We start from the raw sequence: 11023 nt of genomic DNA, 5'->3' as shown, positions 1-11023 counted from the left end.
ACCCCTCCCCTTACCCTACTACAGGGAGGCACAGGCATTCGTGCTAGTGTTCGACCTCACAAACAGAGACACATTCGACCAGGCTAGTCTAACTTATTTGTCTTGAGTAGCACCCCCTCCCCTCCCCTTACCCTACTACAGGGAGGCACAGGCATTCGTGCTAGTGTTCGACCTCACAAACAGAGACACATTCGACCAGGCTAGTCTAACTTATTTGTCTTGAGTAGCACCCCCTCCCCTCCCCTTACCCTACTACAGGGAGGCACAGGCATTCGTGCTAGTGTTCGACCTCACAAACAGAGACACATTCGACCAGACTAGTCTAACTTATTTGTCACCTAATATTTTGGCTCTTTTCCTCTTTCTCTCTTATTTGAATTCGAATTTAGAAACACCCTTTTAATGCTGTCATAAGATACTGACTTTTCTTTATACACATCGTAAAATTGAGCCATAATAATACGTTCACATTTTTTATTAACTTGAATGGATCTTTTGGTAAAGTTTTCCATTCTGCTTGTTTTTAGCTCCACAGGTGGATTGAGAATATTGGACTGTACGGGTCTGCGGGGGAGGAGGAGCTGGTACTCGTTTTGGCCGGCAACAAGTGTGACCTCGTCTCACCCGGATCCCCCCACGAGAAGGCAGACAGGGGGGTGGACGAGACAGAGATCAAACACATGTGCGAGGTGGGATCACACTTTTCTCGACCCTTTTTTACTTTTCCCCCACCTCACAAAAGCATCAATTTATGGTGTAAAGAGTATAAAGAGTATAAAGAGTAAAGAGTTTTACATGGTTAAGTATGAGGACCAAAAATGTCTTTCATGACTTAATTGTTTAGCATGCTTTTTCTGTATTAGTCAGATAATGTGAACAGTTTTTTTTTAATTCGCAGATGGAAAAAAGGGAAAAGAAGACTTTTTTTGAAAGTCTTCAGTATTTAGGTCAACAGGGTTATGAAATTATGAAAAGTCGTCTTTGTGATGTTCAAAAAATGTTTGCGAAAATTTGTCGACAACTTTAAATCGACCAAACTGATTTTTCGAGATTTCCCATAAAGAATTTTGAGAGAAAATTTTAGAAATTATAGGAAAGATTTTGGAAAAACCTGCTGAACAAAATTTGTATACAATCCCCTCAAAATTTGTATACGTTGGCGAAAAAACAGTTTTATGAAAATTTTAGGGTATCGTAGCCAAAATGGAGACCCCTTATGTGGTCAGGGGATCGAATTCCGAAGGGAGGGAAGCGCCTACCTCCCCCGTCTCACATATAAAAATAAAAAGATATGTTTTCAAATAATGCGCAGAGCAGAGGATTAATGAAAAGGTATCCAGCCTGTCTTAGCAGAGTCCCTTTCTCTTATTTCCCCACATTCCAGACTGAGTTATTTTGATGAGCGTAGCTTTTTTTGCGACTCAAGGCCGTTTTCTTGCGTCCAGAAATTTCAGATAGGCGTTACTGCTTTTACACTTAAGTTAAGATTTCATGCAGTAGATATTCAGGGGCCAGGGGCTACTCTGGAGTTTTGGGTTGAACTGGTAGTGCTGGGAAAAACCAAAATGACCGGTTTTGACAAGGCCAACAAATTTTTTCAGCAAACTTCCCCGTACCTACTGCGAGTTACTTAATAAGACGTAACGTTCAATTAAAGTTCAAATCAATATTATTTTTTGATTTTTTTTCTTCATTTTCTGGCCGTTTTTAGGTGCACAACATGACCTATTGGGAAACATCAGCCAAAACCAGACAAAACATAGACCAGATGTTTGTTCACGCAGCCGAACAAGTGCTGAAGAAGAAAGGTCTGGATTTGACGCTGGATAAATCGGAAACAGTTAAACTCCAAACGGGGTCAGCCCACCAAAGAGCCCATCGGGAGGGGGAGAAAGAGAGAAAAAAGTGTTGTAAATTTTTATAGAGAGTATGATAGTAAACTATTTGGGAATCTGATTTAATAACAATAGTGTTCTATTTTCATTAGCGCAGTTCAGGTTTCAATTTTAATTTAGTTTTCAATTTCATTTCAATTTAAATTAAGAGTTAAGAAGTTAAGAGTAAAATTAAGAGTTAAGAAGTTAAGAGTTAAATTTTTAGCTATTCTAGCTAGAAACTGAGATGGAGAAGTATGCGCATAATCTCTTAAAGTAGTTTCTGAAAAAGTAGCCCGGGTTGACTATACAAAAAGTTGCTAATCATACAAAATCACCAATGGAGGCTAAGGAAAGAACGCCAATCATACAATTTATGTTTACGAAACTTGTAAAAAAACATTTTTTCATTTAAGTTAAAAATTTCAGAAATCGACTACAAGTCTTTTTGTAGTTTTGAATAAGTTAATTGCCATTTTCGTCACAAAGAGCATTTTGTTCTTTGGAAGATTAGATGCATCAAAAAATTTCATTGGAAAAAGTGTGCATAGGAAAATGCATATCATACAGTTTTCATTTATCAGAACTAAACGATTAGCGGTCTTTCACCATAAAAAACTGCAAAAGTTGAAGAAAAAAGTATAATTTCGTTTTAGTCGCTATACCAGTACTATGCTCAAGCAAACAGAATTCCAAAAAAAAATCCCATAAAATGATAGAACAGACACAGTTTTTATAAATTGAAGAATCAAAATATACAGGAACTACGTATAAGGGTGGTTTTTCAATACTTTTTTCAGCCAATTTTGAATATTTAAAGGAAAACTCAAAAAGGTGCACCTGGTATATCATACTACAGTATCGTATTATCGAATCATATATCATAATGTTGTGATTCCGATTTTAACAACCAGTAAAGCAAAAAATCGAGATTCCCTTTGTCGAGAAAAACTGGTCTGCGTTTTTTCGATTTTCAGAAGAAAGTAGACACAATTTTCTTAAATACTTGCTTCATCAATTAATTTTTGCTTCAGAATGGTCACTATTTTATCTATTTTTCACTCTTTTTTGCACAGACTTCCGGTTTTTCAATCACTTTTAAGAGAAAAAAACTATTTAATACTTTTTTCGAAAAAAGTGGCAAATTGTTTTTGAAATTTTAAAAATAATTTTACTTTTAAAGTTATTTTTAAAATTCTCTTGGGTTGAAAAATGTTGGCCTTTTTCAAAGCCTAAGACTATTCATGTGATTTTTCATTTTAAGATGATAACATATACCAAGATCTGACCAAAAATCGGCCGCAATTTTCACACATTGAATTTTTCGAAACAAATTATCAAAATCCATACACAAAAAAATGTCTGATCAAATTAATCTATAAAAAATTAACAAATTAATTCCAAAACACCTGTAATCTATAAAAAATTAACAAATTAATTCCAAAACACATTTAACATTTCATCAATTTTTTTATAATCCATTTACAAAATGCTGATCATTTTGGACACAAGTCTGTTTTCAGGCGTCTAGAATTTTACACTTTCTTATAACCAGTTTGATTTTTAAACCTTCCATTTTTAGACGCAAAGTCAATTTTTCACTACAATTTTTATGATGGCTTACACAAACCTGATTTTCTTTGTTCTACTTCTAGATGTCCTTGGAATTTTTGAAGTATTTTCAATATAAATGGTAATTTAAAAATATATATATATACATTTAGACATGTATGAATATCTGTTTATAAGTATAACTAAGCTTCTAGTTCAACATAATATTACGAGCCGCGCAAAAAATGATGCATAGGTTGGAGTCTATTTGCAAGTATCCTAAATTAGTTCATCCTTACCTAGAATCTAATTATCTACAAACATGTAAATGAACCTATTCAATTCAACATGACTAGCATTTTGTAAACAAAAACTTGAGCCATTGACGGACATAATTGAAAAGCTTTTTTTTCTAACCCAATAAGAATTTTTTAAATGCTGATTGCCCTCATTGACAAGTTTTTGCTTTCTCCGTGCTTGGATCCTAATAATTCTAGCATAATCGATTTAGTTATTCATGAATTCTGAAGCAAATAATGTTCTCAACACTTTACCTTATAGTTTCAGTAGCTCATAAACTCGAAGTTTTTTTCATAGTATGAAGTTTTTTAAAACTTCTAATATGTTTAATTGACTGATTGCGTTTCTTGAAATAGCAAAACTTTATAAACGATTTATATTCTGTTCTAATGGTTTTATTTTGCTTTTATCCGTTGCAGCGAAAACAAGTACTCAGTTTTGCACAAATGGTTCAACACAAGTTTTGTACATTTTTTTTGATTGATTTGTTTTTGAACGTTTCCTAAGTTGATAACATATTCCAAAACATCTGTTTAAACACTTTTTTGACACTCTTAAACATTTTTATTGTTTCCTAATTGTTCGACATTCTAAATTTCTATCTGAAACGTTTTAATTTTTCGCTACTTTTTTTAAATTCTACTTTTGATTTTTCACTGATTTCATTTCTTTAGAGACAATGTTTCTTGTCTGTGAGCAAAAACAATTGATTATCATCTAATTAAAAAATGACACCACTCAGAGATTTTTGATGCCGTTTTTGTATTGTTTTTTTTTCTCTAGCATAGTCTGTACTGCAGTATCATCAGGGTATAACAATAATTTGTTGTTCATTGTTACAATCAATATCATTTTTGAAGAGAATTAATAAAAGAGGACCTAATATAGATCCATGAGGTACACCAACATTGACTAACTGATTGGTAGATTGATTTCAATTTAAAAAAGCATATTGAGTTCTATTTGAAGAATAAGATTTAGTAATTTCAAACACTGGTCCTCTCAGCCCATTAGACTAACATTTTCTCCAAAAAAAGAAATGTTGGTTTACAAAATCAAACGCTTTGCGCCAGGCGAAGAATGTGCATTGGATTCCAGCTGATTGAAAATCCTACTTTTAATAACTTTCTTTAACTAGCAAAACTCTTGCATCATTTTTTCCATGTTTGTTCAGGAACCTAAAATTGAAAAATTGCGAAAAATTTTGGAGACAAAGCAAACTCACATTTCAACTTCTCGTTTATGAAGCAACAATGAAATAAAGAGATCCAATTTTTCTCCAGAAATAATTTATCAGTAGTAAAATATTGTGACTTGCAAAGTCTTTTTGAGCAACACGCTTTTCTCAGCAAATCAATATTCATTAAATTTTCTATTTTCAAAAATCAATATCCGTTCCTGCTCTGATCTGTAGTGAATTGCAACATTATTCGAAGAGTATAGAAGCATATTTAGAAACGCTAATGATGATATATCAATTAATGGAATCAAAGTTTTGGACTCAATTTATGGTCGTTAATGAATAATTAGAGTTGATTTCTGTTGCGAGTTGTCGTGTTACGCTTATTAACACATATTTTTGGTCAAGTTCTGTCAAAACTATTTGAAACATCCTATTTTTGCAGCGGGATTGGCCTTGCAATCAGCAAAGTTATTGCATCCGTTAAACTTTTTTAATTGCTTTTTCTGTTGAAATTTAAATTAGAAATAACACAAAGCGTACTTGCTGGCTTAATTAATGAAACTTAATTTTGGAAACAAATTCAATTAAAAAAAAACACTTTCTTCCGATAGCTTGTAATGTTTTTCAAAGCTTCTATTTTGTCGAACAACATGGCTTCTTAGGGTTTTGAAAGATAATATCTGATTTTCTGGCATCCAAAATAGTTCTGAAGTTTTTTTACGAGGAACGGGTGAACCTTATAGCAAAAAAGAGAAAAAATTAGAAGGAGAATTTGCAAGTTTAAACGATGTCAAATAAAACTGTTACTTATAAGTAATAGCCATGAAGGTGGATATTACTATGGTTAAGGTTTGAATTTCCAAAATGGTCGATTGTTGTTCATTTTGTTTTTGGCCCCGAAAGCTTGTCGGTTGTTCTTTTACAAAGACCTCAAGTGATCAAAATTTGTATACTATGTTTTCTATACTTTGTTCTTTATACTAAGATCTTAAAAAAATGCGCCGAATTAAGCTACAAAATGGCAATCAAAAAGGCACTTTTTTCTAAAATCTTAATTAGAAATGAATAACTTGGTTATTAAGAAAATTACAGCAGTGCGAGCACAGCAGTTAAAAATGGTTATTAATTTGAAATTCTTCTGTATTTCAGCGAAGTCAGAACATCGTAAATCAGAACTCAGTAACTTTACTAAGGTATATCACAAAATCGTTATCAGTTTTTGAATTACTTTGTTTTGACAAAAAAACTCAATTGTTTTCTATACAAGTTATAGTCGCAGATTACAATACATTTTGAATGAGTTGCATCTTTCGAATTTGTTTTGTAACGAAATGGCTGTTTTTGACCTCGGATTTTGGGTAAATGAATCCGTTTGTGCGGCCGGAACACATTAACCCGGAATAGTGTCCGCCAGAGGATTTGGAAATCCAGCTGTCTTTTTTCCATCAATCTCCTTACCATCATGCTCGATCTGGACCTTTTCTTGATTCGCAGCAAAATTAACAACTTCTTTCACCTCGGGGTTGTCATGTTTATGCAAACCCTGGATCAAGGCTCCGTAATAGACAGCCAGAGCTACCAACCCTCCTGCGATCGGTCCGGCCCAGTAGATCCAGTGGTAGGCTGCGAACTCTTGCATCACGAAAGCGGGTCCGAAAGATCGAGCTGGGTTCAAGCTGCATCCCGTGTAAGGCGCCATGAAGAGAACACAAGCCAGAACCATAAATCCAGCAGCAGTCGACGGAAAGCCCTGGAAAAAAATTGTTCATGAATATAAAAATATTTGCATGTTTTCATTCGTAATAATTATGAGTGATTTCTGTGTTTTCCTATTTTGGGACACCGTTGTTTTTTGTCCAAATCATAATTATTTTGTCATTTAAAATGTCAAGTATTACTTTGACTTGTCTCAAATAATTCGAAAGCTGCCATTAATACTATATACTATTTTTCATCTATTTTTTATATAAGTAGAAATACAATAGTTACTTACTTCGAAGTCTTTTCTCGGATCGGGGTCCGAGATAACGAGGACCAACAGGACTAGAATCATGGTTCCAATGATCTCCACCACCAGACCCTGGATCTGGTTCAACTCTGGCCTCAGTCTGTTCATGCCCAGATGACTGTGGTCTATCCACTCTTGAGGAGCGACCCAGTAGACCAGATAGGCTCCGGCAACAGCACCTGAAGAAAGTTCATGAACTATCAATTTAAAGTATTAACCCTAGCCGATCAAAGAAGGTTATCTTGCAAGATCTTGCAAGATCCTTGCAAACGAGGGTTATCTTGCAAGATCTTGCAAGATACTTGCAAGATACTCGCAAGATCTTGCAAGATAACCTCTCTTGATCGACGAAGGAAATTAATGAACTAATGAAAGTTATTTGAAAATTGATATCAAAGCTTACCACCGAATTAATTGATAAGGTTTGTAAATGATACTATGTTTTTTAGGCAAATACATTAGATTAGCTACAGCTCTGATTATTTGTGAATTTAGCCATGAGATCTAATATCACGCATTTTAATCCTCAGAACCACTATTTGGTTGAATTTTTCTAAGTTGAAGGCCGTTTGGAAGCTTGTTAAGCGATTAAAAGCTATATAAATTAAAGTTCAATATCAGAACATAAAATTTTTGAAATCAAATTACCTATTTCACTCAATTTAGCCATAACTGATTGAAAAAGTCAAACTTGTATTTGGAGAAAATAGATAAAAGTACAAATATTAATGAAAAAAAATCGAAAAATGAGTTCGATTTACTGATTGAACTCACCTGTAAGTTGAGCTATGATGTAGCATAAAGCCTTCAAAATGTGACATCTTTTTGCAATCGTGAGCGAGATGGTCACAGCTGGGTTGATGTGACACCCCGAAGTTGGTCCAATAATGTGAATCAGAGTCATGATTATAGCTGCAAACGTCAATCCAGGTGTGATCAAATTGTCGATATCAGATCCGACCCCGTCGTCGTATTCGCTGCCGACCACGTTCGACAATCCGACGAAGATCATGACGAAGGTCCCGAAGAACTCGGCGAAAACAGCTCGCCAGAGAGCAGGATCGGCAACCTCGTGGGCTGCGTGTAGAATACCTTCTATTGCGTGTTTTCTGTGGAAGCCCATAGTTGATCGGGAAGGTCAAACTTGTTTGTTGGGAAAAGAAGATAGAATACAATTGAAAAGAAAAATATTAGAAAGTTTCTTGTATTGGTAAATGCTGTTTTGAAATTCTGGAAGTTCCTTCAAAATATTTCGGAATTGGAAGTGATTGAAATCTATATAAATATATATAATTTGTAGCAAAAAGTTCGGACAGAAAAAAAATTCATTAAACAAAGCAATTGACCTATTTCAGTCAATTTTTGCATGCAAAATTTAATTTTTCAGACAGGAAGTATGTCTCAAGGTCACTTAAAATTCTAAAAATCAATTAACCAATAATGCGATAAATATTTCTTGACCGAATTGAATTATATCTTTTTGTTTTCGGGGGCTCAAATCTATAAACTACCTTGTGATTTTTTTCGTGAAGTTAATGAGGGGGGGGGGGGATTGGCTGATAACGATAATTGCTTATAACGATAATTGCTAAATTGCTAATTGCTATTCTGATAACAATCGTGAGCGACGGTTCAAATCCAAAATGAATTGAGGCAAGCCATTTGGTCTTATTATTAGAATACGAGACGCTAAATACTTCATTAATCTCCACTTTACATAGCATTGGGTGTAAGGGGGTGAAATGCAAACAAAAACTAAGCGAAACTTTAATTATTATTATATATTACTTTCGATTACTTTCTATCAGTTTTTCAATCAAAACTTTTTAAATTAGGCAGTCGGAACATTCATTGTTCGTTTTGATAAAAGGAGCAGTTTTGTTATAGATTACTTAATTTGTCTATTGCAATTCCTGAATGATGCTTCTCATAGATCTCGAATTTCTAAGGTGACCTAATTTTTGTGCTCTTGGTGGTTGCAAAAAAGTCAAAAAATAAAAGATGATTCCACCGTGCTAATTTTTTGCAAAACTATCAACTGTTTGAATTGGAACTACATTTATTACTATAATTCAAATTGGAGTAAAAAACGCGTAAATTCAGAGGCGGATTTAGGGGGAAACGCGCGCCGAAGAAACGCGGTTATTCGTTTAAAGTTTTCCAAAAAGCTCCTTTAAACGCCTATTTAGCATGTTCTGTTTTTTTCTAAAATTTGCCTGCGGTGCAGAAAATTTGATCTTTTTAGTGCTTTGGGAGAAAATATTTCTGAAAGTCCACGCCCCGCCGCTCGAAAATCCTAGAACCGCTCCTGCGTAAATTATTTTGTTCAATTAAATCGTTAGATACAAATTATTTGATTCCAAAGTTGATTACGGCAAGTAATTTGCTCGTATTTTTACGCTACCAGACTTGAAATATATCACATTGCACTTAAAATTGTGTGAGGGGGATAAACTCAAAGAAAAATAAAGAAAAGTCAAAATTCCGTCCATTTTTACCCTTCATTTCAATATTTTCTTAAAAACTTCAGGTCCATTGACGTTAGAGGGCAGTCGAAACACTCAGTTATGCAGTCAAGGGCAGATCTAGGGTTTTCTTGAGGGGGGATTTTCAAAAAATTTTAAAAAATTTTGTTGACCCCTTTTCAGGTCGACCAAATTGATTTTCCGAACGCTCGCGGAATGTTATAAAGACCCCTATTTTTGACACCAAATTTTTGCGCCGCCGGGAAAATATAAAAAAACATGTGAAAAATGCCGTTTTTTGCACCTTTTGGAAAATTTCGATAAAAAAATAGCGTTTTTTCGGCGCGCGCTCCGCTCCCATTGAAACTTAGTATATTGGCTCCAAAGAAGCCTTTAGAAAAAATAAATTAATGTTTGATGGGCTTAAAAGAGGGTCATAAATTAATACCGAATGCGAATGGGGGACTCTTTGGTTATTAAAGAAGTCCGAATCCATTCCCCCGACCCCCCCCCCCCCCCCCCAAGTCTGCCACTGTTTACACTTAATTCCTAATTGCTGGCAATATTAGTGACCTTGAGCAAATTAGTGGGTCAAAAAAACGGTGCTCGGAAAAAGAGATACAACTTACGTAGCTGTTTTAATGACCAAAATAATAAACAATGAGTCAATTAACAGCTGAAGTCATTTACTCCAAGGGGTACTGGACCAAATTTTAGCAGCTTAGCTGATGACGGAAAACCGTTGTTTTGTCCTTGTTTAAACATTTCTTGTCCTTTTTTATACCATCCTCGGCGACGAGCACGGACAACTTTATTGAGCTTCGAACCACCGACTTTTCTACAGAAAGGCGGAGAATACACCATATCAATTTCTCCCATTATGAGTTTAGGTCCGGGGTGGCTTTATCATAGAGTAATTTCGGATAGGGTATACCGTCTGTTTGTCACGCTATCTTATTTTCGGCCTGATAGATTCATGCAACTTCTTAGTCTAATACCGATCCTAATCTTACATTTATTTTTCCTAGTCTCAATAGATATAGTATATACTGGTATTGTTGCGAGGTTAGAATAAAAAAGAGCAACTGTTTGCAAAGTTAATTTTTTTTCTCTGGCTGAAATTATAAATAGTTTCAGCTTTATATTTTATTGTAAGGTTCAGTCATGGATCATGATTGGTTAGTTCTATGTAGTGTACAGTGATATTTAACAAGAGTATAATTGGGATATAGTAGATACTTGTTTTGAAATGTTTCCAATTAGCACGTATTGTCTTAAATCCCTTTTTTGCTCTGATTCATGTTTCAAAAAGCAACAAGTAATTGTACATTTCAAGTAATTGTACTACTATAATGTTAGTTTTTGTAAGGACGTTATTCAGCCAAATAAAATACTATTGAAAAATTCAAAATTTACACTTCTTCTTTTGCCAAAATATGGATTTTAAAATAACATATAAATAATGTGCAAAGTATAGCAAAAAGCGAACCAGCTATTTAAATTGAACCTACATTCTATTCTAATACATCACCCTGGTAAGAACCAGGCAAATTTAGTTATATATTTACACTTTTAGCTTGCCTGGTGAAAAAATATTTTCTCGATGCTGGGAAACACATTGCTTCAAAATTTGAACCCAGCT

General features: G+C 34.4%; 1 protein-coding gene across 1 annotated transcript; it reads right to left on the bottom strand.

Moving 5' to 3' along the window:
• Positions 1-6114: 6114 nt before the first annotated feature.
• Positions 6115-8064, bottom strand: LOC134855600 (aquaporin AQPcic-like). The gene is made up of 3 exons (XM_063872140.1): positions 7691-8064; positions 6902-7095; positions 6115-6658 (listed from the first exon to the last, which is right to left on the bottom strand). Exons 1-3 carry the CDS (start codon positions 8037-8039, stop codon positions 6299-6301), a joined length of 903 nt encoding a protein of 300 aa, XP_063728210.1. The 5' UTR covers positions 8040-8064; the 3' UTR covers positions 6115-6298.
• Between the last annotated feature and the right edge of the window lie 2959 nt (positions 8065-11023).

The sequence above is a fragment of the Symsagittifera roscoffensis genome, chromosome 1 (genome assembly GCF_963678635.1).
Source record: "Symsagittifera roscoffensis chromosome 1, txSymRosc1.1, whole genome shotgun sequence".
Lineage (NCBI taxonomy): Eukaryota > Metazoa > Xenacoelomorpha > Acoela > Convolutidae > Symsagittifera > Symsagittifera roscoffensis.
Note: the sequence above shows the minus strand (reverse complement) of the source record. Positions and strands in the feature narration are given on the sequence as shown.